General features: G+C 35.9%; 1 protein-coding gene across 6 annotated transcripts in view; it reads left to right on the plus strand.

The window, feature by feature from the left end:
- Positions 1 to 26585, plus strand: part of pcgf3 (polycomb group ring finger 3) — a 148052-nt gene that overhangs the window by 32981 nt on the left and 88486 nt on the right. For 5 of the 6 annotated variants that reach the window (XR_013823507.1, XR_013823508.1, XM_079892637.1 and 2 more), the window contains exons 6-8: positions 306 to 416; positions 3725 to 3813; positions 9638 to 9775. Coding sequence is in view for 4 of the 6 variants with exons in the window: in XM_079892637.1 (XP_079748763.1) it covers positions 306 to 416; positions 3725 to 3813; positions 9638 to 9775 (338 nt within the window). In the remaining 2 variants the exon portion in view is untranslated. Of the gene's footprint in view, positions 1 to 305; positions 417 to 3724; positions 3814 to 9637; positions 9776 to 13555; positions 13637 to 14185; positions 19918 to 26585 lie in introns of those variants that run through there. The other variant, XM_079892638.1, reaches the window with a different exon arrangement.

The following is a 26585-nucleotide window of genomic DNA, read 5'->3' on the forward strand; positions in this document are numbered from 1 at the left end:
AAGAAAAATTGCATAATCTTTAGTAAAATGTAAAGCGATTTTAACCCCTAAAAGTTATTTTGTATCTGTAGCAAAGGTCACACTTCTGTTTTTCTTAAAAATACGTGACGCTATAGAAGTTAAGCGTGTTTCATGCTGTCTAGAACAGATCCGTAAGATCCATGCAAACTGGTAGCAAAAATACCCTCTGACCACATCAAATTTTTCTTATGCAAAGCATATTTTATGAAGCAGCTTATGATGTATGCTGTTGTAAGATTTAACAGTCAGACTTTAATTCATCCTATTTGCTTTCTTGTGTGCAGCGGAGATGAAGAAACAGAGAGAATTCTATCAGAAGTTAGGCATGGAAGTGCCTGGAGACATCAAAGGAGAACTGTGCAACCTGAAAACCCACCTGGACTCTCAGCGCAATGGTACGTCCCATCTAGGATCACCGGGGAAGTGGGACAGTGTGCCTTTCACATGTTCATGTCATAAAAAAAATCATAATTTGTATAAAGAAAATGAATCATACTGAAGGACCGTAACAAATCTTTGCAGCATGACATTATTTTCATGGTAGTTAAGCACATTTTTACCCAGATTCTTCATTACTGTAATGCCTACAGATGTATTAATTTTGATTTTTTTTTTACATAATCCTCAGTGGTTATTCTTATTTCTGAAATGCAATCTTTTTTTCAGCATAAATTTATAGACATTTAAACATCCAAGCTTGTCAATGTAAATGATACACTACCATTCAAACGTTTTTTAAGAAGATAAATATTCAAAATTGACAGTAAAGACATTTATAATTTTAAAAAAAGATTTCTATTTTATATAAAAGCTGTTCTTTTGAACTGAAAAAATTTATCATGATCTCCACAAATATATTAAGCAGCACAACTGTTTTCAACATTGATAATAATCAGAAATGTTTCTTGAGCATCAAATCAGCATATTAGAATGATTTCTGAAGGATCATGTGACACTGAAGACTGGAGTAATGATGCTGAAAATACAGCTTTGACAGCACAGAAATAAATTACATTTTAAAATATATTAAAATAAAAAAGTTATGTTAAACAATAAAATGTAATAATATTTAGCGATATTACTGTTGTTACTGCATTGTTTTGTCTGATAAATGCATCCTTGATAAGCATAAGATAATCGTAGAGTATATCAATATTCTATATAATTTATTAATTGCTGTCAATATTTTTTTTTTGTATTACAATATGGAAAATTGGTGTGGAAATGTGCTTTAATTGTCATGTAACAATACAAAAAAAAAAAAGAGTCCTAAAAAAGGCTTCCTTTTTTTAATGCAAAACATAACTTCTTATTTGCCCAGTATTCTGCTTTTATTATATTGTTCTAAAGCAGCATTAAAGGAAGAGTGTTTGGAAGCTTCCTTAGCCTCAAAACAAGCACATTATTTCAGTTTATTTGGTAGGAAACAGGGCCTTACCATTTGTTTGATATAACACAATCATCTAAACCCAGGCAGCATCTTGTTCTTTTCATCTTTCAGGTCTGTGCGCAGTGATAAAGTCTGTGCAAATACTGGCCCTCAGGCATGTTGAGTCAGCAGCCGTAATGGCTGGATTCATGCATTGTAGTAAATAAGGCTTAGATGCAAGTGGTCTCTTGTTCCACATTGTCTCGGCTAGTTTAGCAGACCCGTTTTTCTGAACAGTACTTCATTTTAACTCCTCAAGCGCACCGCAAAACCATCAAACTGAACCGAGAGGAGAGGCACGTGGTAAAACGATGACGTAACTGACCGCATTACCACATAACCTGCCCACAAATAAGCATGACAGCCTTTATTTATCATTTTTATGAGCATCAAAAATACTTTTTCGGTGTCACAGATGTACCCTTTATAAGGATGATTAGCCTCCTCATGCCACAGTAGGGTACCTGACGGTCCTTCTCAAATCCCATAACAGTGGATATTAACCTGTGACTGTTGCTGAGCTTGAAAAAGAAGTCACCCTTCCGGAAAGCATGGTCAAATTGCCACCTTAGCTTGTCCGCCTCATCCCCGGACAGCTTTGCAGAGGCACCCTGTCTATTAACCACCCTAACGAAAACTTATTCCGCTGGAAGTCACAGTCTGCTTGCCTCAGATTAGCTCAGCCTGCGTGAACTTTTTCCCAGCCAGGGAACATTTTAAGTATCGGAAAGGATATTCTGAGTGTCCTGTGAAGAAGCCATCACTGTAACAGTCGAGGCTTAAGAACGACTGAACCCAGACTGCATTTCGTCCAGATGCTGGAGATCTCTTTCTCATTAATGCAGTTGAGATTTCTGGTGATGCAATGACAATGTCATAGTGATGTTTAACAGCCCCTCATACAAAATCATGAGGGTGTGTGGACAGTCGTTCGGTTGAAATGCAATAAAATAACTCAGCCATCCTCGACTAGACTGGTCATATGCATCTAATTCCCTCTTGCATTGGACAGTTTTGGTGACTTTAGCAAAAATGTTGCTTTGAGGATTTAAAAGAAGAATATTCAGTGTTAAATACAGCTTAAGCTATATTGACAGCACCTGTGGCCTGCTGTCAACAATCACAGAAAATTTTCACACTCGGTTTGTCAAAAATGAAAAATGGGTACTTGGTGCAAATGTACAACACAAATAACAACAATTTGATACTGCAAGTAATGATCACGCAAGTGTGAGCTTCATGTTTATGTAGTTAAACCTCAGCAATCCTTTAAATTCATTTTTAAAGACTTTAGGATGTTTTTACGATTTATTTTTGTGATAATTGACAGCCACGGATGCTGTTCATATACACTACTGTTCAAAAGGATTCAAAAGTAAAAGTGTTTTAATAATTAAAGTGTAATTTATTCCTTGCTGAATTTTCAGCATCATTGCCTTCGGTGTCACATGATCCTTCAGAAATCATTCCAATATGCTAATCTGGTGCCTAAGAAACATTTCTGATTATTATCAATGTTGAGAACAGTTGTGCTGCTTAATATTGCTGCTTAAACATGATCATTTTTTTCAAAATTCTTTGATGAATAGAAAGATCAGCATTTGTTTTATGTCTTTACTGTCACTTTTGATCAATTTAATGTATCCATGCTGAAAAACAGTATCAATTTCTTAAAAACAAAAACGATCTTGCTGACCCCCAATCTCTTAAACAGTAGTGTTGGTTACACTGGATCTCTCTCATCAATGTTAATGAAGGATGGTATTTTTAGGCATGTATAAATCTGTAATGAGATGCAGCCCTAGTTTCTGACCTGATCAGTGACAGCAGTGTGAGGTGTGTGTGAAGGGTTATTTGGGCAGGTTGAATCACAAATGAATCTGTTTCCATTAATGAGGTGCAGATTTGTTTTGTAGACTTGTGAATGTGTGGCTTATCAAGTTGAGATAATTGTTTTTTCTTTTTCTTGTTTGATGAATGTTTCTTCATTGTAATGAAGAAACTCTCCCGAGAATCACAAACTAATACTCGATATAATTCAAGCTCTGAGAAACAATGAATTATAAATGCTTGGAACCGTAATACAAATTATGATTAAACATTAATCGTTTTAAAAGTTGAAGCTGTTGTTTGCTAAGTTAAATGTATGTTCTTTCAGCTCTACAGTATTTTGAAGCAAAATTGTGGAGAGATGGATGTGCACAAAAAATGTCATGTTTTTATGGTTGTCTACGGTCCGTCTTGTGTAAAATTTGTTCAATTTTACTCCACCAGGTGACCTGAAATCAGAGGATCCAGCCAATAAGGAAGCAGGAGAGGAGAAAGCAGAGGAGGACAATGACTACCATCGCAGTGATGAGCAGGTAGGTTTCCCCGTACCCATCTGACCTTGTTCATTTCCCACAAGGGAGCTTCACACTATGTTAGTGTGACCTTGTTTAGTATGAACAAATCCCTGAAAAGTGCTATGTTTGGAATATTATGCTACTGTACTAGTCTATTTCTGCCGTGTACAGTACTTTGGAATACACGGATGACACATATTTCCCAGTCTACAATAGAGCACCCAGCATAGAATAGCGTATCCCATAATGTAATGTGCTCAATGTGACCAGTGTCCATTTTTAGAGTGATGAATGAACCAATTATATCAGCTTTTAACATCCTTGTTCTGATTTGGGACATTGAATAAATATTATATATATATATATTTTTTTTATTAACTTGTTGAACTAAACATGCACATAATGAGGTCATGTGCAGCATAATAGTATTTAAAATGTTTCTCTTTGCATAATGCATTTACCATTATATTAAAAAAAAGATGCAGTCTTCAGTACAGTGTACTAGTTTTCCATTCTGAAAACTGTCAGGTTACACTTTATTAGAATAGTCCACTTTAGAGATTCTGGGTTACAATTCGGCTGGGTATCGATTCAGATGTTACAATTCGATTCGATTTCTATTCGCAAGCTCTCAATTCGATTCGATTTCGATTCTCGATTCGATTTTCAATTTCGATTCTAAATTCGAGTAGCAGTAGTTGAGGTTATTTTATGATTAAGATAAAACAAACATAAAATCTCACAGCATTAGCTATAAAATGGAGTTTGCAAGCCATTTAGAATCGATTTTGAATCGACCACATTTAAAAAAAACGATTAATCGAAAAATCGATTTTTTTGCCCAGCCCTACTGCTAACTATAAGTCATTTTGCATTTACATTTCAACTAACTCTCATTATTTTGCAACTATATGCCAACTCTCATTAGTAGACTGTTATAGTTACGGTTAGTTTACATGTTCTTAAAAAGTTACTTCCAATCAGTACTAGAATGTCTTTTGTGGGAATAGACAGTCTAATAATACTCTAATAACTGGCTAAGTTGAGACGTAGTTGCAAAAGTTACTTATAGTTGGTTGAATGTCTAAAGTGGACTATCAAAATAATAGTTAATATGCCAAATGCTCAACCCCTTCCTGTCTGAAATATCCAGTCTATGTTCAGATACTTATGCAGAGCCGTTTCAGTGTTTTAGAGGGTTGGTAGTTTCATTAAAGGGGGGGTGAAATGCTCATTTTCACTCAATCTCCTGTTAATCTTGAGTACCTATAGAGTAGTATTGCATCCTTCATATCTCCAAAAAGTCTTTAGTTTTATTATATTTATAAAAGAAAGATAGGCTGTACCGAGTCTTTCCGGAAAAAAACGAGCGGCTGGAGGCGGGCCGTGTGGGCGAAGCTAAAGCTGTGCTTACGCGCCGAGCTAACAACAACACACAGACATTTGAAGCAGTTTTACTCACCGCCTGCGACCGCGAACCTTTATCATTGTGACTGCTCGATCCTTAAGCATTAGACGATCTGCAAATCCGTCGATCTGGGCTTTGTTTATAAAACAAGCATCTTCGAAATGCAGGGAACAAACAAAAACACTTGTACAACTCCGTTGATGCTCTGTAAAAATAAACTCCATCCACTGGTCCCTTAATGCTGTTTTTTTTTTGGTAATCTGTGCAGGGTTGTCTTGCCCTGGCAACCAAAAACACACGTTGGTGACATTTCGCTCTCTCGCTCTGGTCAGTGAATGTCTCTGCTCTGGTCTACAAGTGTGCGCGCGCCCGCGCCCTCCCGAGAGAAGTGGCCTTAGGACCCATATAAGGAAATTCCGCCACATCTGACGTCACACATGCCCATACTCGAAAAAAACTTGCCGAAACTTGTGACAAACCGGAAGGAGTATTTTGGGAACAAAAATACTCCTTCAAACGTACAACTTAATTTTTGAAACTTTGTCCATGTTTAGCATGGGAATCCAACTCTTTAACAGTGTAAAGTATGCATGAAATAGCATTTCACCCCCCCTTTAAAGACTGTGATTTAATGTAATAACAGAAGGTTGTGCGGCTGATGTCTACACACTGCTACTGCATTTGGAATACAGATTATTTTCTTTATACAGGATCTGATACCAAGTGGAGTGTAGGGCGGTCGGATGTTTACGCTGTTTATACCGTCTTAGATATATTTGAGTGTATATTTAAATGTATACTATTTTTTGCAATGATTGCATTTCCAGCAAAAATCTAAAAATGCAATAACTCGTAGTGTGAAATAAGATTCCCTGGCGGAGTGTGTGCATGTGTGAGTGAGATTTATAGAGAAGAAAGCACAAAGAAAAACAAGGTATGCTAGGGTGTAAATGGCATAAATGTGCCTGTGTTCTTGTTTGTGGGAGGAAGAGATCGATGGAGATTTCAGACTGTGTCCCGTGGTCATCTGTCAGTTGTCTTGCAAAAGTGCGAGGAGAGATTGTCTGCACATGCGGTCTGCTGTAGTAAAGCTGAGACAGGCACTTTGCCCTCATATATAATGTAAAATGGAAATAAAAATTTCAACAGTACTCGTTCAGTTACGCTCGGATGGCTCTGAAACACTTCTGTTGGTCAGACCCGTCCAGGGTGACCTTGCAAGGAGAAGTGAAGCCAAAAAGAACCAGCCAATACATAAACTGTGAAATGCAAAGGAATTAAAGAGATTTATTAATAATGGGATTTGTTTAGATATATTTAGTAGCATTTGTGCAGAACATTTCACTCTACTGCTAATATATATTTTTTTGACATTCTGGGTAAAATTCACACTTTTAAAATTATTGTTATTTTTCTCCGCTTAATTATAAGCATATTTATCTTGTTTCATTCACAATTTTGGTTTGCAGTTTTTTATAGGATTGCCTTTAATGATGGCAAACCCGACTCATCGTTCCAAAAAATGGGTTTTCAGTGGTTCATTTTGGTCCTCACATAACTGTAATCACATTATGCGTGTTCATTTGGATCACTGAGAGTCAGACTTGCTGAAAGAGTTGGTTCAGTGAGTCTATTGTTTACTTGAGACGACAAAGACCAATTCAGTCCAGTTTATGAAAGAATCATCTAGACCAAACGGTTCACTGAAAAGATTTATTTAGTTACGTTACTATTCCTGCAGAACATTTCACTCCACTGCTAATAGACAGACTTCAAAATTCAACCTGCATCTGGCTTAGATGAAGGGTTTACAATTTTGTTGTTTTATTTAATTTGATTTAATTCATTAGAAGCATAATTATCTGGCAGGATTGTCTTCAATTATGAAAAAAATGAAAAAAGAAAGTTGTCTCAATTCTGCGAATTTGGTCTTTTGAGCAGTTTGTTAAGAACTGGTTCAGAAAAAGTACTTATTTTTGGTCCTCACTTACACGTCATCGCATTAATTAAGATCATTGTAAGTCTGTTTAGTGAGTCTCTGAAGAACAACTATGACCTATTCAGTCCATTCTTAAGAATGATTCATATACATATCGGAGATCACTAATTGCTAGTAAAATAGACTGCAAAGAGCAAGTTTAGTTCTAAGGGCTAGAGAGAGAGAGTAGAAAATGGTCATGTGAAATTAAATTGGCTGATTTTGGTGCAAGAAATCACCTTGATTAGCATTATAAGTAGACTTCTGGGTGAAAAAATAAAATGCGGCAAAAGTGTAGAAAACAGCCTTTTTAAAATTACCTCAGAATGTGGGGTTATAATAACACAGTGAGTGTGTGATAGATACAAGCCAGCAGACATTCCCCACACAAACCAGAAGCTCTAACCTTGTAGAATTAGATTTTAAATCACAATAATCAACATCTCTTGGCATCTCAAGGAAATGAAAGCTATTTGGTGGTGGCTGCTGCAAATAAAAGGCCCCTCTTATGGTTGTTCTGGGATCCGGTGGTTTAATTGGTTGAGTGAGTTCACCATTAGTCATTTGTGTGACTGTTTGCGGTGAGCATAACATCCCCGGCCGTGCCGTAATGACCCAGTAATCACACACACACACACACACATACACATATGCAGCTAATAGCAAAGTTCCTAGCTTGTGTTTATTAGTACACCCGTGTTTGGATTACATCTCACATACCGCCTGCCTATAACCGAGCACATCTGCGATTTACTGCCCGCTGTTCTTTTAAACAATGTGGCCCTTCTCTCTCGGCACCATTTGCCCTTGAAATGGACTGGCGTTTAGCCGCCAGGCGCAGCTGCCCCTCCTCATCCTTCTCCATTACTGTCTGTTCTGGGTGAGGCCTGGTCCAAATGGGCCACTGTGCCACTCTGCACTGCTCAGTCACTTATCGGCAGAAGGACAGAGCGACGGGAAGAGAGAGAGAGAGAGAGAGAGGCATGAAATCCTTAATGCGTCTTGACTCTCTGAAGCCCTCACTCTGCCCGAGGCGACCGCAGTCCACTGGCGACTCAACCCTCGGCTCAGTTTTGAAAGATGGTGGAGGGCATGCTGGCATCTGCTTTTGTTGTTGTTGAAATCGTATTGGTGGCCTCAGTATTTGTGTCTGTTGATATATGTTTTTTTATTATTATTGCAACCTTAAAGGTATAGCGGAGGATTTTCCCGAATTTTAGAAAAGAACCGCCCTCTCCACTTTTTGAAAAAATGCACATGCGCAACACTCTACCTGCTCCTGAGAGGGAACGCCTATTAAACGTGTGCACGAGCTAATCATAGCTTACATTAACTTTTACTAGCAGTGATTTTAAATGGATTTCTCCAAATTTCTTACCTGTCAAGTAGAACCTTCGCGACCGAGGCATCAGTGGGAAGCCCAACCTGTGTTTTGAGCGCACGCCATCATGTGAATCGTGTGCACGAGCACGTACGACGGCCTTACGTAAACATATCACCAGAATGATTGACACTTAGGAGGACCAATAGTCTTGATGATCCACCCGGAAAAAGAAAATCCTCCACTATACCTTTAATGAATAAAAGTATTAATTAAAAGTATTATTTACCCCAAACTTTAAAATGGTTATTTGTAGAATATTCCTTGCATTAAGCCACTGAACAAAAACATCTTCACGTTGTTGCGACAGGTGCTGTTTACCAAGAGACCGACAATGACTCATCTTGCATATTATGTTGTGAGTGACACGCTGTTGTCACAAATATGCTAGGAAAAGTCATTTGGAGATATATATATATAAAAAAAATCTAGATTTTTGGATAAAAATAATACAAAAGCTGTGTTCCAGTTACGCAGGGTGTATCTCAAGAGGTTCAGTTCAGTTTACAAAATTAGCTCATTTGGAATGCACTGCAAAGTTATCAAACACTTAAATTAGAGGTTTTGAATATGATTATCATATGCTTGCAATACCAATCTTTTCACTTATATTGAAAATTAATTACAGCAATTTGCAGTGAGAAGCAACTGGAGGGAAGTTAAAACCTATCAAATGACAACAAATGTTCAATGAGAGTTTTAGGTGACATGAGCGACAGCGATCATTGGCGTTGCAATAATGTTGAGCATACTTTATGCAAATAGGCACAGCACAGGTGTAACAAAGCAACGACAAGATTTTGAGAGCCTCGAGTGGAGATTGAAAGATCATTCCACCAGTTTAGTAGGTTTAGTACCTGAAATCATGTTTTTGCATGCAAATATTTTGTCAGGCCCTGCATGGTATCTGACATATAGGACGTGTAGCCTAGACTGAATGGATTCAAACATTGCAAAATGTGTTAAGCTACTTGTCTTCGCTATTTGTTTAGTTTTTCTGGTCTCTAACACAATGCAGTTATCTAAATCTCCCATGTGATTATCAGTGCTAAGTCTAAATGTCTTATCTGTTCAGGTGAGTATATGTCTGGAGTGTAACAGCAGTAAGCTCAGAGGACTCAAGAGGAAGTGGATTCGTTGTTCGGCTCAGGCGACTGTTCTCCATCTCAAGAAGTTCATCGCAAAGAAGCTCAACCTGACATCCTTCAATGAGGTATGTGATCCTCCATATCTGAAGCTCCATAGGCTCAAAACAGAACCCATTATCTGCCTTTTCCCTTGGCCGAAGTTAACTAGTTAGAGACCTTTGCCACCAATCCGGCCGGCATCGCAGTTTCCTCCATGACAATGGCTCATGCGTGAGTCATCACGCGGATTTCAAAGCTCCTCCGCGCTGTCACGATTCCCACAAAGCTTTCAACGTGCCTCATATTTTCAGAGACAAATAATAGCCTGTAATATCATTTGCTCTCTGTCATGTATCTCGCAGCCTGCCAACATCTCATAGTGCAATTTAACACAAAACTTGACTAATTATTGGTACTTAATCATCGTTTTTTTTCCCCTCCTTTGTGTGAGAAATGTGTGGGCTTTTCCACCACACACATCCGTCAAAAACTTTCTCCCGCAATAATACTGCCAAATGCCTGTTGTTCTCCGCGAGTATCGAGAGTTATAGCTGCCAGTGGCACAATACATCTCAGAGCCAGATAAAAAATATGACTCCGAAATGGCAGCAGTTTGTGTACAGCTCTACTTTGAAGTGCAAGAGGAAAGCAAAACCTTTGAACAGGGTTCGTACGTTTTGAAAAAACCTGGAAAAGTTATGGAATTTGAAAAATGCAAATTCCAGGCCTGGAAAGGTTTTGGAAAAATAAAAAGACCCAGAAAGTTTTGGAAAAGTCATGGATTTTTTTTTTTTTTTAACACAGCATAATATGTGATTAATACAAAAACTGTTTAATAAAAAAAATATTTCGCGTTGTCTTAACGTCCTTATTTCGGGCGGCATAACGTTCAGTTCACTTCCGATTCACTTGTTGCGATGTTGCTGAGGCGAAGTCGGTGCTGACAGAAATTTAATTGAAATGGCAGGAAAGTGGCACGAGCATGCTAAAGTTTTGCAAGCACCGGTGGGTCGAGAATGTAGCGGAAAGAGGATTGCTGCTCTGGCCGCATGTGAAACGATACGCAGAATATTAGCCTACGTCTGTCTCCTGCACGCGAGAGGAGAGAAGAAAATGAGTAAAAGTCAGTTCAATTGTGAGTTCATTCTATATGTTCTTAGGAGTGTGTGCGATATTGTCTATGAACTATGATGATATTGTAATCATTGTTTTAACTATGTACGAGGCACTGCGAGTGCGAGCTGACATCGCGTTTGTCTCTCATGCTTGCTTTCACTGCGTGATGTGTCAGTGCAGTTATGCCCCCAAATGAGTTTTTGTCTTATATTTATATCATATTATGTTGTTATATTAGAATATCACATGAGCAAGAGTGCCGTTTTCCTTTGCACAATTGCAAATGTGCTATTTATTTTATACAACAGTTAAATTAACAATAAAGTTAACATTGCGAGTTACTTTTTGGACACAATATTGTCAATTTTCACTTTATATCGCCGACGAGAATTTCATAATAAAGTTGTAGTCCAACAGACATCGATTATTTATTTATTTATTTATTTAATGAAATCCGCGTTTTGAATGAATCATTTTAACGATTCAATGAACAATCACTTGTTTTTCTGAATGAATCAGCCGTTTGAACGAATCGGTTGAATAAATGACTCCAATAACTCGCTTATTAAGACAGTGACTTGCCGCCACCTACTGGTGGTTTTAGTTTAATGTTTAAAGTATCCTTTAATTAAAAAGTTAAAATTATAAATCATTTAAATATTGAATAGCTTTATTTATGCAATTGTAAATGAAGTATAAATATAGTAGGCTAATGCCAGTTTTGATGCCACTTCTGTGTCACCTCTGCACTGCAAGGATGGATTTTAATTCAATGATTTAATTTGACATTCGTACTGTGTTATTCTAATATAATTTAATTTGAATGTTAGAATTTGGCAAAATTCTATGAATGTGGCAAATTTTGCCCCTTAATAAAAATGTTGATTTCGGTCACTGCTGTGAACTGACCACTGCATAGAATATAAAAAATATGAATATCTTCGTGAGTCTGCTGTCAACAACAGGCCTAAACCGGCCAGGATACCAGTACAAAAACACAATCAGTAAAATATCATCTAATTATTATCAAGAAAAATTTTGAAAATATCGAGACATATTTTTGTCAATATTGCGCACCCCTAATGTACGGTATTAATTTTGAGGGTAAATTTTAACACAAATTTTTATTCTTATAATGTCGACTGACATTTTCAGGAATACATAGGCGTCATGGAAATGTGCCAAAAAGTCTTGGAAAAGTCATGGAAAAGTCATGGAAAAGTATTGGTTAAAATGTGTATGAACCCTGTTTGAAGAACTAAATTCTAATAAGCATCAAAAGTTTCACTGTGTCACGCCACCTCTCTGAACATCTTTGGTTCGGATCCCAGATACTCACGATGACTTTAAACTGAGAATAGTGCAAAGAGCTCATGGCCTCCAGCAGGTGTTGCTGTGGTCGTGCTGCTCTCGTTCGACTCACAGCGAGCCAAAACACACAGACACCGGCACTGATGTTTCACTGCATGCTATTCCAGCGAGAGCGGCATCTCTTATACTGTGGTACACACAATCCTCTGGGTGGTTATGGCTGCTCTTAAAGGTTTTGTGTCCTTTTGTTTTGGCTTGAATAACAGGTGGAACGAATGTTTTGACAGTACAAAGCACTCACTCTTCTGTAAAGCACCGCAAAATCCCACCTGTCCCAAGAGACGTTCATACACAATTGATTATGCGGTTCTCTGGGATAGATATTCTGTTTGGTCGATGGCAACATTCTGTGGACAAATGTTTGTATGATGGCTGATAAACTGTATATTTGAGCATTGCAACAGGCAAATGATGTCCTACGTAGCTGTACTATCTTATTTCTTTCATATTACCCACGACACTCGTGCCATGAGACATTTGAGTCTGACAGTAATTGCCAAAAGGTGGTCAATTAAATTTTATTTGCTGAAATGGTGGTGCTGGGCATCATTTCAAAGACAAAACTTAGCGTTTTACTTTTTACACTAAATTTGTAAGCATGCTAAAATGTTTTAAGTTGCTAAAAATATTAATGGTTTGGATGGCCATTAGTGATGTGTATCGTTTGAATTTTAGCGAATCTGATTCTGCTTTTCAATTCAGATTCTTATCGATACCTAGTTTTATTTATTCTGTCTTTTTGCAAAACATTCTGTTGCAGTTGAATACCATGGACAAAAATCAGCAGCCTGAGAACAACTAACTAATAAACGTAATTAAAGACATATAGTATATTCAGTCAATAGTCAAGTATACAGTCAACAATACAATAAGAACAAATAAGAAAATTATGAATAGCACAAATAAATACAACTGAACAAAGTTTAGAAATTGAAATCAAATGTAAAATAACACTGCATAGTTTTCTTTTTATAAATAAAATATAGATTAATGTTTATTAAAGTTAGAAAAGTCACGCAGTCAAGATAAGTGAGTGATTTTTCTTTTTCTTTTGTTCTTTGATTAACATTAATGAGACAGACTGCAGCAGATTTATTGGGCTGCTGTCACTTTAAGACCGAATGCACGGATATCATCCAATATATAGTCCAATATATTTATAAGCGGAATCTAAATTTTATAACAAGTATCTGATTCCAGAATTAGAATCGATTTTCTATTCCCAACCCTAATGGCCAACTAGTCATCCGGCAGTAGATTATTTGACCATCCTGATCCATTTGTAGAATTTTGAAATATTGATGTAATGTAATTATATGTAATGGTCCTGTAATGGAAATCATCAACTTTGTTTGCTACATTTGTGTGCTTATTTTTAGCTGGACATCTTATGCAATGAAGAAATCTTGGGCAAGGATCATACTTTGAAATTTGTTGTGGTAACAAGATGGAGATTTAAGGTAATTAATGATAAATTTGTGTGCATGCATGCTTGTTTTAGTTTAGCCGGCTTTAGTCTTCAAGTTTGCCGTCGTGATGTGCATGTCACGTGCATGCATGCATGGATAATTTGCATGAATTCGTAATCATATACAATATGTGAAGATTAAATATGAAATTGTTTTTGTGTTGTCATGACCAGTATTTTCTATTTATTATAAGTATAAGTAGTATACTAAAGTCATTTTTTATATATATATATATATATATATATATATATATATATATATATATATATTTTTTATAGTATTATTATAATCATTATATGTATCTGTTTTTTATATTTATCCATCGTAAACAATGTTCAATAGCAAGTCAGAAATTGACATTTTGATGCACAGAGCAAGTTATTATTTATTTTTTTGAAAGATTGCATATCTAATCCTCCTTCTCTGAAATGCCATTTCAAAAACGATAGAAGCACTTGACTTTCTGTGCCTTTGTTTCCGTTCTAGTGGCTCTATGACTTTCAGTCACACGAATGCATGTGTGTTTTGTGTGCGTTCCAGAAATCCCCCCTCCTCCTTCATTACAGACCCAAAATGGATCTGCTGTAGTTGGACAAAAACGCTTGGTTGTTTTGGCCCAGTGGCTGAGGACTGTGCTACGTGCTATATATGCAGAGACCATCAACGCCCACACCAAACAAACGCCCGTCAACACAGACACACGAGCCAGCAAACAACAAAACCAGCACAGCCACTGCGACACTGGCGACTTACGGGAACAACCGCTTTTCTCTGTCTGTTTGTCCGCTATATGTCCTATATATGTGAAAAATTGAGAGAAAGCATATATTTATACTTTTGTATAGATGAGAGAAGTGGAACCAAGACCCTATTGGTGCGCTGTTTACACTATTAAAACAAAAGAAAAAAGACAAAAAAAAAGGTCATAAGAAAAGGTTTAACATTTTTTGTACCATTGGACTTTGTTCCCACCTCAATTATGGGCAAAAAGATGGTGCTCGGTGTCTGCCGTCCTCCTTGGAAGTGTCAACTTTTACACTGCTAACCAGAAGAGAGGAGGCGTTTCAAACTGACCGCTCTCTCTCAGGTCTTACCCAACACTTCTCGGGAGCGCAGAGCCTTTCTATACTTATATAAAGCAGTTTATATGAGTGTATTATCTCAGAGCGGTTTCTTTCTTTACTTTCCGGCGCCGCTACGAGTGGAATTGTGAATAAGCAAATTTATGTGTAGTATTTATGTTCTATTTACCAATATTGTATATAAAAGTTGTTGATGGAGAGAAGGGATGAAAGATGTATTGAAAGTATGTGTGAAAGACTAAAGGCTAGACAAATAAGAGTGGTTTTCCAAAAGTGCTATATTTTGGCCCACGTTTATGTGGCTAACATGGAAACGACGTAAATGTTCAGCTGAATTCAAGCCAGATTCCGGATTGGGTGAATCTCTCCAAATATTCTCACCCCAAAATTAAATGGGAAAAAGAAAATGACGCTTGGTTTTGGGACCATTAAGATTTTGTTTTTGTATTTTGACTTTATTTTCATGACAATTCCAAATTCAGTCATTACTGTAATGCACCTTTTTTTATATACATTTACATTTATACATCTGTGATGTATAAATAAAATGTAAATAATATGTCACTTTTTTGCATTACGGTATTACAGTAATGCGTAATTTTAGAGAATATGCGTAATTGTTATGAAAAAAATGCAAAACATTTTAATGGTCATAAAAACACAATATTTTCTTTAATAATTTCCTAAATTAATTCCAATAATAATTATGAAGATTATTTAACAAGAGCTATATATTTTGTTTTTTCCCCCCTTATTTTTTCACTTGATTTTGAGGTAAATTATGACCCAAGCAATTCGACCGGTTTCAATGGATTCACCATCAGTACATCTCTTTTCAGTGGTGCAGACTTTTCGTGATGCAAAAAGCTTATATTTTGGTCCTCTTTAAATTTAGGAGGACATCTAAGTGTCTAATTTAATGCAGCAGTGATTAAACGCGATTTCAGGACAGGAATGGTGTTTTTAATCATTTGATCCTCCCAAATGCTAATTTGCAGCTCTAGAATCATTAAAGATTTGTAAGAATGACTCCTTAATATGTTAATATCTTTAACTTAAATTCAAAAATAGCCAACCTGCCCCTCATATAGTACATGTATGTCCTGTGATATAATCCCTCAGCGTCAATGTCATATATGCAATGCATCACCTTTTGATTGAGACTAAAAAGATGAAACATTCAGTCCTCTCCAATCCTCCGAAGTACGAATGTAACCCACAAGTAACCGTCCATATGTATTGTACAGCTATTTGTTTTATTGCTGTCTTAGTGCCAAAGGCTTCATATACCCTCCTGACTTCACTCTATTCTGGATGGCAAGCTGTACAAATGGCAGAATACGAACAGCGTTTGACCTTAACTGATTTAATACAGAGGAAAATGGCAAATTGAAATCAGAGTTTAAGCGATATTTATGATTTGTCGGTTAGTGAAAATTGTCTGATTGTTAAAATCGATCGTTTTTTTTTTTGTTTGTTTTTTTGCAAGCCCTTGACGAATCGTGTACCATTGTGGATGTTGGTCGACAAAGTGCATCTAGTTGATCAAACATCAAAGGGCTCTTATCAGATTTCTAACATAAATGTATTTGAAACATTTCTTAAAGAGTAAATTGACTTTTTTATATCCAAACATTTACTTACAAAATCTGTTTTTACTTTGAATCAACGAAAAGACGTGCGTCATCTACTACAGCGGTCAACTTTTACACGGGTAAATGCCAAACCAGCTTGACCAAATCTTTCTGGACCTCATCATTAAGTAATTCCACAAATACTAATATTTTATATATTCAATACTGAAGTCTTGCATTGAAACAATGGTTCATCTGTCCGCGAGTCTTTTTTCACAGTGTCTTGTAATGTGAATTATCTCAGTATGCATATTGTCTTCAGCTTCACATTTTTTTTAAAGCTGCATATTGTTTTACTTTTTTTGCATCACCAATATGCTCTTATAAAGAGGATTCTGTCATGATGATTTAAATATTGCGTTCTTGTATGTATCAGCCATTTGACGCAAACATTTTAATGGCTAGTGTTCCAAACACAGACTGCTGGTTTATTCCTCACAGACTGGTGAAAAAGCAACAAATGCATAATTTTACTGTTATTTTTTAATGCGTTTCTGATTTTCATTTTCCTCCAGCATTGGGTGCGTGTGTCTAAGGCTGGGAGGGTTTTTCCTTTGGGGTCATTGCCATGGTGAAGGCTGGTGTTCACTGGTGTTTCTCCCATTTGAGCCAATAAATGGTGCTAATGTTTTGTACCTTTTAAAAATAACACCGAACTAAACATGGTGCAGACCGGGGGCGAGTCTTAAAATACCTGTACTTTTCTTTCTTTTTTTGACATGTTGGTGCTTTCGGGTCTTGTAAAACTTGTTTTTACAGCCTGTTTTAGAGGGAAGTTGTTTGTTGTATTCATGAAATTTCATTCACTGCTGTCAGAGGAAATCAGTCTCAAATAGCAAACTAACCCCATCTTTGTCATCTTCTGTTTCAAAGAACACTGGCATTTACAGTAAAGTCCTGTCGTGCATCACTTCTACAGCTTCGCTCGATCATCCCATGATTTGAACATAGCAGCTTGCTCTGGCACTGGTCTGTATTGTTAAACCTTTATTACAAATCTCTATGAGGTTGCTTCATGTTTTGACACAAGCGATAAAGGCAACTTGGAACACAGGGTTTTTCACTCTAGTATTGTTTAAATCTCCACAAAGTTTCACTCTCCCAGGGCTTTATTGTGCGTGAGAGATGTGGAATCGCTATACTCCGCAGTATTGGGATAGATCAATGCTAAGGCCATGTTATCAGGTTTGCATTGAGACATCAGCGCTACTTCACTTGACAGGCGGGCTGTGAGAAGCTTACTAGAGACCTGCTTTACTGCGTTAGAAGCTGTGGACTGTGTCCAGACTGAAGTTGCCAAGACTGGAGGCTGGTCTTCTTATCATTTCCGTTTGCTGGCTTTTTGGCAGCGTGTGGCTCTGTGACAATGGTGCTCCGTGAACTGAACTACAAATCTGGAGATGTGGAAATGATGTCAGAGGATGATCCTTGGGTGAATCTCAGGATATTATCTGTAACATAGTATTTGCGTCATATATTTCACCCCAAAATGCAAAAAAAAGAGAGAAAAAAAATATATTTCGCTATTGTACAAAGGCCTTTGTGATCTTAATGACAGTAAAGCATATTTTCCTCCTGTTGTCATTACCGTAATGTAAACATTTCTCTCTCATTACAGTAATGTGTGAAAAATTATATATTTATACATGAAGACTTCAGATGCAAAAACCTCTAAGTCAATCTGACATTTTTCTTTTAAATGAGCATTTTTATCAGGCTCCTACGTTTAGGTTCAGTAATTTCAATTTAATGGCAATGACAGGGTTATTATTTAATTATTGAAAACACAGATAAGAGTCAAATTAAAAACATAAAAATGCTTATTTAAAAGAAAAATGTCAGACAGCCTTAGAGCTTTTTTTTGCATTTGAAGTCTACTTATATATTTATATATTTCATAGATATATAATTCGCATTTAATTCGCATTGATGTAATAATTTTTGCACATTACAGTAATGAGAGAGAATTTTTTGCATTACGGTAATGACAATAGGAGGATAATATGCTTTTACTTTGGGGACTGGTTTGACTTAATTGTCATAATGGTTCATTGTCTGTATGTAAAATATAATTTTGTATTTTTTCCCCTTTTGATTTTGGGGTGAAATTTGACCTGGACAATTTTTTTTCATTTTTTTTTTTTCATTTTCACGATTCACCTCTTTTCAGATTTTAACAACAGAAAACATTTCAATCAAAAGTACTACATGCGAGATTTCAGCTGCGCTGGAAAGCACTTCTTATTTATTGTCTTTTGAAAAGCTTACAGCGGCCCTTAAAGGGCACCATTTGGGTTTATTTCTCATTCTGTATATCATTTCCGTCCAGTCACTCTCTCGAGTCAGGATTGTCTTTCCTCTGAGTCGTCTGCCGTGATTGTATTCTCACAAGAGCAGTGTGTTTAAAGAGCACTCTGTGCTAATGTCTGAAAGTCTGTAAAATCAGACTATGAGGCCGACACACAGAGAAACCACAATCCCGCCCTAATAGGTTTTCAGCGGGCGGCTTTTCTAGGGTTGGATTGATTAAGGGCCTACTGTGATTGGTCAGTTTTGGGTTGCATTGATTGTGAGCCTGAAATGATTGGCCAGTGGATGCCAGATATTTCACTGTGTGTAGTGTTTGCTGCCAGTTAAAAGCATTGCAACATCTTAGGGTTCTGTTTGGCAACCGGTTTCACTGTGTGTTTGTGCATTTGGATTGTTGTAGATTTGAAGAAACCAACCTTCACAGTGGCACCTTCAACTGAGCCATTTATATTTATCACATTCCTCTGTCTGAACTATTTCCCCATGCTAAATGTTATTTATTTATACTGTAAAGATTTTTGTCCTGCAGTGATCTGAAATATAAAACGTGTCGAGATTTGCCGCAAATCAAGATTTGTCGAGTTCGATATCTTCATCTGTACATGCTTTGATTGATATATAAAGGACTCGAACATGATAAAATAGTATCACTTAAGCATTATAACCCTTTTTCCTTCTCTGTCATTCAGCATATAGTCTTATCCATGTATGCGCTTTGTGTATAAAACAAGCTGTAACTTCAATTTAAGGTCGTGGTCGGACTGGGAAAAAGCATTCGGATTGGGTCGTGTGGAACGACCGTTATGTTTCCAAGGAAAAAATGTGCAATATATGTCTCTCAGATGGTTCTTGGTTTCAGCTCTGGAAGCTTCATTCAATTTATATCTGTTCGTTAGGTGCTCAGGTCACAGATAGAGTCCATACAGTTCTCGTCCCTCTGATTCTACGGGTGCCTGCTTGGCTCAATTCACACTAATGTTCCATACATCGCACATTGTTTTCCTCACAGTTTTCTTTTCTTTTTGTAACGGCTATAACATTTCTTTTAGTGGTGAAATATTGACATTTAATGGTGTCTTTTCCCTTGTCTTTTTTTTTTTTTTTTTTTTTTTCCTGGCATAATGATTATTTATTGCACATGGTTTCCATAGTCACACAAAGGAGTTTTGTTTAAACTGGGCTGGAGTTTCTTACAATTTTATGGAAGCTTTTGTTGAAATTTTGAAAGTGTGTTTTCATGAATAAATGCCTTAAAAAGAAGTGTGTCTTTTGCTGTCTTCTGCTTCCAACATCAAAGATCAGACTACTTTAAGTTAGAATTTGATCACATGCAAAGTCCCCTTTTAAGGAGCTTAACATTCCCAGGCATGTATCATGCAAGTCAACATCCTTTGTACTGTGTATAAATGGCAAAAGACATCTGAACCTGTTTGCCAATATTACATTTAAATAACAGATTTTAAAGCTGAGTGTTATGGTTTCTCTTATAAATTTGAACTTGTCTACCCTTATATATCTTTCATGCTTATTAATATCAGGGTTGTTAGCTTTTGAGAATTTAATTGAGAACACCTTTTAAATTTCAGTTAAATTCAAGAATTTGAATTGAGATAGTTAACAGGATGCAGAATTGCAATTTGTATTTTGATTCTACTTCTTGCAGCTGTTATGTGAATTTATTGTTAAAGGGGTAGTTTGGGAAGAATGCCGGACACCAAACAGTTAATGGGCTCCATTGACTTCCATAGTATTTTTTTGGGAGTCAATGGGGTCCATCAACTGTCTGGTTTCCGACATTCTCCAAAATATCTTCTTTTGTGTCCAGCAGAGGAAAGAACTTCATACAGGTTTGGAACAACTTGAGGGTGAGTAAATGATGACAGAATTTGTATTTTTGGTTGAACTATCCCTTTAAGTGTCTATTTAAAATTTTAGTGTGTAATTCATTTTTTTCTATGAAATACCTCAAAAAAACAATCCATTCATACATGACATATTTCCAGAAACATTACACGGTATGTTAATGATTAATGTTTGAAATGCCAGAAACTTGCATTGATTTATGTCATCTGTGTGTATATATATATATTTATACTTATTTCTAATAAATTAGCTGTCATTTTATGGCCTTTAATAGAAGGCTGTAATTTATCCTGAAGTCTTGTGATAAAATATGTACTCTACAAATTAAGGAAAAGATTGGCATAATTAGTCAAATTAATGATATAACTTTTTGTTTTGTCACAAAACTAATGAAATTCCTCTGCTGTTGAATTTTTTTTAATCCAGTACATAAATTCCTTCATATTTTGAATTCAGGTTCCAGGTCAACATCCTGTGGGTTTGGCTTCGGTTCTAAGGCATAAAGCTGTTCTGAATGAAAGCAACAAAGGGTATAAACAACATTTAGAAATCCCAAAGGCGTGCCAAGAATAACGTCTTTTCCTTTCTCTTTGTCTGTAAATTTCCAAGCGAACGCTTGTTGAAATGAAGCCCTTTTGTCGTGTTAAAGAAACTGTAACGAGACCAACCGCACTGCCTTTAGATGCACGGCACGAACAGAAAGGAGCACCAAGGATTTGGAGGTAATGAGCCTGGACTGTCCTCATTCCTTCTCATTTCACTTCTGACCGTTTGAAAAGCCGCAATCTAATGAAGTATCAGGAATGGGGGGTGCTGCTCATTTATCTTGCTTTATTTGAATTCAAGGCAAAGTGACCCACTTTCATCTATGCAAAATTAAGTTGCTGTACATTAATACCTAAATATCAAAATCTGTCATTAGATTTCTGTGATTTGATCTGTTGTTCTTGCAAAAAATGTGACATATTACGCAAAACTCAGTAAGAGTCAACAAGATACATGTTCCTGGTCTTATTGTTAGTCAGTCCACATTATTCCAAAGTAAAAAAATGTCAGCATGTACTGTAAATTGCTCAAATTTCATTATATTATAGTAGCTTTCTCTAGGCATGCTCCTTGGATGTCAGTAATCTCTTTTATTTTCACTTGGAAATGCATCAGGATACAGAAGTAAAATGGGGTGTGAAGGTTGTCATGTTAACTTTAAATAGTCAGTCATCACAGTGCCAGAGCTTGGCTTTTTTGGTTTGAGGGTGCAAGCTCAAGAAATGGGATAAAGCTTGTTAAATATTTTCAAAGAGGAAATCGATGGAAAATGGCTGAAATTGTTGTTGACTTGGTAACACGTTCAGTTAGTTCATATTATTAATGCATATCATGAGCTAAAAATAATAAACTATTTTTACAACATTTATAAAATAAGTTTCATTTATAAAAATATATTAATGTTTGTTCATAATATATCAACTAATGTTAATTTATGCTTGAAAACGTACATTTGAAAGATGTACACTGTAAAAAAAATTGAAGTTGTACGTAAAGCAATGGTTATTTTAGTGTTTTAGATGAAAATTCTATTTCAGTCTTTCTACTTTAAATCTTAAATATGTGTTATTTGTGAAATGAAATTTGACAGTCAGTCACCTGTTAAAGTCAGAGTGATTATGTATTCATGATGATATATCGGTCTGCTAAAGCCTGTGCATTGTTTGCTGGAGTTCAGAGAAATTGGAAGTAATTCAACTTTTTGCATAGAATATTCAATAACAAATTAGGATGAGAATGAGCCTCAGTTAGTTTAAAAATTCTTTGCATGGACTTTTGTGTGCTCAAATGTAATTTGGCTGTTGTAGCAATAAATGGCTAAAGGCTGCGTAAATCACTTCGGGTTCCCCTTGTTGAGAAATTTAGTTCCTCATAATTACAAAAACAAAAAAAAAAACATTGACAAAGCCGAAGGGTAATCAGGCCCATGAGAAATAGCCTAATAAGTGAACCAAAATGCTTGGGTAAAATTACCCTTTTTAAATTCGTTGGATTGTCAATTAGCTGAGAGAAACTTGTTTGGAGTCTCTAGGGAAACATTGCTTTTGCATTTTTATCGTGTGTAAGTACAGAAAGTGACACAATCATTATAGAATGGGTAGTTCTTATTGGTCAGAGGTACAGCATTTATTTTGTGTTAAATTTCATAAGATTTTTGTAATACACATTGTTTAATTCAAACAAATCCTTCTACTTTGCTAAAGTGACTTTTCATTGTTTTTATTTTTTATTAGCCATTATAAGCCTGGCTGTGATGCTAAACAGTTGATTGCATGAGTAATTGTGCAGTATATTCTTTATTATGCATAAACATGATGTGTTTACTAAAAGCAATGGACTGTTGCATCTCTTGCTCAGTATGTGTTTTTTCCCTTCAGTAGGTTTCTTTAGGCTTCTGCTTCAACTGGTTGCCATGAGCAACTTGTTCAGTCAGATTTTCTCTTCCTTGCTAGTATCCAGTAATATGCATTCTGCTTGGGCGTTAGGCCTAAGATTGCACCTGTGTCATCAGAAATTATGCTTGCTATAGTCAACTAATGCTTGCTATAGTGCTACCTTATCGTAATGTGTTTTAGCAGATGTTGTAAATGTGTGTCCAGACTCCAGCATAAGTTTTGTTGATCTTATAGGTTCAGGGAATAAAAATAGCATTTACTTTGTGTTTATAGAATTCCCGAGGATATTTTAATTTCCCACAATCCTGAAGCGAGATCCACAAGTCAAAGAATGTGCTTTTACAGTTGAGGTGTTAACCAGTGCATTGCACTACACTACATGTTGCATTATGGGAGGTGTAATCATTGGAATGCAAGCGATAAGAACAAGAGAGATTTCATATTTTATGTATTTATTTTATTAAAATTTAAATTGCATGTGCATCGCAAATAACCGTGGTTTGGAAATTATCTCATATCTCATATCTCATTTCTCATATATCATATCTCATATATCACATCATATATCATATCATATCTCATATATCATAATATCATCTCATATCTTATCTCATATCTCATATCTCATATCTCATTTTTCATATATCATATCTCATATATCACATCATATATCATATCATATATATCATCTCATATATCATAATATCATCTCATATCTCATCTCCTATATATCTCATATATCATACCATATATCATTTCTCATATATCATACCATATATCATTTCTCATATATCATATATCATATCTCATATATCACATTATATATCACATCATAATGTTAGATTATAATGTTATATTATAAAATGCATAGAAAATAGAAAATGCATAAAATATAATGTAATATTAGAAGCAGTTTTGGAAAATGGATGAATTATGTTAATTATATATCATCAATCTTTCAAACCACTTGTACCTATATTACAGAAAACTTACAAATCCATAAATTAATATAATATTATAATAATGTAATGTAGAAAATTATAAAATTATTATATTATAATGTTATATTTATGTATTTATTTTCTTAGCTACTTTAGATTTGTATTAGATAATTTTAATTATTTCATATTAATATTTTGGAATATATTTCTCATATGCTGTATCATATTTGTTGCAGATTCTGTGTCATCTTTCACAATGCATACTTTTTTGCTGTGCTATTGTTTTCCAAAATGCATGTTCAGACAATGAAAGGGAAAAATACTTCCAAGGCCGCTTTATAAAGCTCCTTATGCGGCGACGCGCGTGGCACGGGATAGATAAGACCCATCGGGAAACTTTTTCAGGGCTGCCTCGGACAAGCATTGACCAGTCTCCTCGCCGCGGATGGATTTCCGATGGGATCACCTCCTCAGCGGACATCAGAGCTGTCCTCCATTAATCATCCTGAAATGTTTGTCCTTGAGGCGACTTTCTGGAAAATGCATGTTTCTATTTACCGTAAAAACCTTGAAAAAGGACCTGAGGCTTCATTTAAAAGGCTCTGATTATGTTTAAGGTTTGAGCTCTTTAATTTATTGGCATGGTTAAGAATCAATGATTTGACTCAACTGAACATTGACTGCAATCAACAAATTGCTCTGACAGAGTGGCTTGAATCTTTTGTTCTTGCGAATCAAGCCTTTTGGGACACAGAACTCATTCTGTTTCATAATGAAGTATACCAATCCTTTCACTTTCAAGTTTGTAATCTTTTCCAGGCCAGTCTTTTAAGAGGGACCTCGGTTAGAGAAGACATCAGCGCTAAGACTCTGTTCTTGTGTGTGCTGCTATTGATTTCTCAACTCTTTATTGATCTCTCCGTTTGTGACCCCATCTGGTGACCCACCTTTAGTTTTAAAGCAATTTGCCGCAGCTGTTCCTCTGCTAAAACACCTTCCTCAATTCTGTCGGAAATGATGAAGACCTCTGTTCTCGGGCTATTTCTCTGTCAACCAGAACCTTTATTTCATGTAATGCCAATGTCAGGAACTCTTGCAAAGCACCATATATGTCCATTTATAAATTCAGGTCATCAGATCTTTCTTTAGGATATTTTTTCCAGGCTTCACTATTTTCCACAGCAGCAAAGAATATAGTTTTGTTTTTTTTACCCTGTGGCATTTCTAAGATTCTGATCAAATCATCGCTCTAAAAAGCAACTGCCCTATTTTCTCTCGAGTAAATCACGGGTAGAGTCAGCAGCAAAGACAAATAGCATTTCTACTGCAACATCACAATCTGGTTTAATGATTTCATGATGAAACTGACTCTGTGCTGACAGTATTTATCCATCATGCATCCATTCATATATTTGCAGCTGGATGTGGAATTTCTCACATTTCTTGCTTTAAATCCAGGACCTTTGTAGATTATATCATTCAGCTTGTTTGGTTGCTTCTGTATGCTTCCAAAATGACAGTCAATAGAGTGCTGATTCAAAATATGGGCTTTCTCCTCTCTATGAAAGAAGCCTTGACAAGAAATATGTCTCCTTTATAGGTTCCTTTCCTGTTGCCTTTGAGTGTGAACCCTAAAGCTGTGGCAGTGAAAGGATTCATTCAATACACCTTCTTTGCTGCAAATTTGGTGCAGCAAAGATCTTGCCACCTCATTCTATGCACATGGTAATATTCATACTCTTCCTCAACTTCTTTTTTCACACTCTTCCTGCTTTTGTAGTCCTGCCATCCTCAACCTGAAAAAAATCTGTATTTCTTTGTGTACTGGATCTTATATTTTTCTCGTCAACATGTGGGTAAACATTATAGTGTGAAGTTTTGTTCAATTTAATCTTCTGTTGATTCCTGTTTTTTTTTGTTGTTGTTGAAAACTCAATTTTGAGAAAATTAAGTAATCACGTAATCAATAAAATGTAACTTTAGTCTGATTATGAGTATTTTAAAATGTAATATTATCTAATTACAAGTATATAATTTTTGTAATCTGATTACGTAATCCAGATTACATGCTCAGAAAAAAAGGTACAAAAGCTGTCACTGTGGTGGTACCTTTTGAAAAGGTACACCTTTGTACCTAAAGAGTGCATTTAAGTCCCTCAAAGGTACATATTGGTACCAAACATGTACATATTGGTACCAAACGTGTACATATTGGTACCAAACGTGTACATATTAGTACCTAAATGGTACATATTAGAACCCTTTTGAAGGGTACTACTGTCCCAGTGACAGCTTTTGTACCTTTTTTTCTGAGAGTGCAGTTACTTATCAGCACTGGTGGTCACTGACAAAGTTGAGAAACTCTGCTCTATTGTTTGTACGCATTATTAAAGCAATGTATTAGGTATTTATTAATTTAAAGATTTGTAATGAATTTGAGCCAATTGTACTGAAGTCAGAATACTTTAAATGTATAGAATTTAATAGAATTGGCTCCGAGATTAACAATAAATTTACATTTTTAAATTTTTCTCAAATGTTAAAACTGTCACCGTCCCGTATACGGGACGCCTAACTTTACTTCCCTATATTACTATTTAATCCTAATCTAATTATGACAAACTATATATCGTTGGAAAGTTCTAAGACTCCTAAATAGATATTTAGGA

The sequence above is a fragment of the Squalius cephalus genome (genome assembly GCF_949319135.1).
Source record: "Squalius cephalus genome assembly, chromosome: 14".
In the NCBI taxonomy this organism is placed as follows: Eukaryota; Metazoa; Chordata; class Actinopteri; order Cypriniformes; family Leuciscidae; genus Squalius; species Squalius cephalus.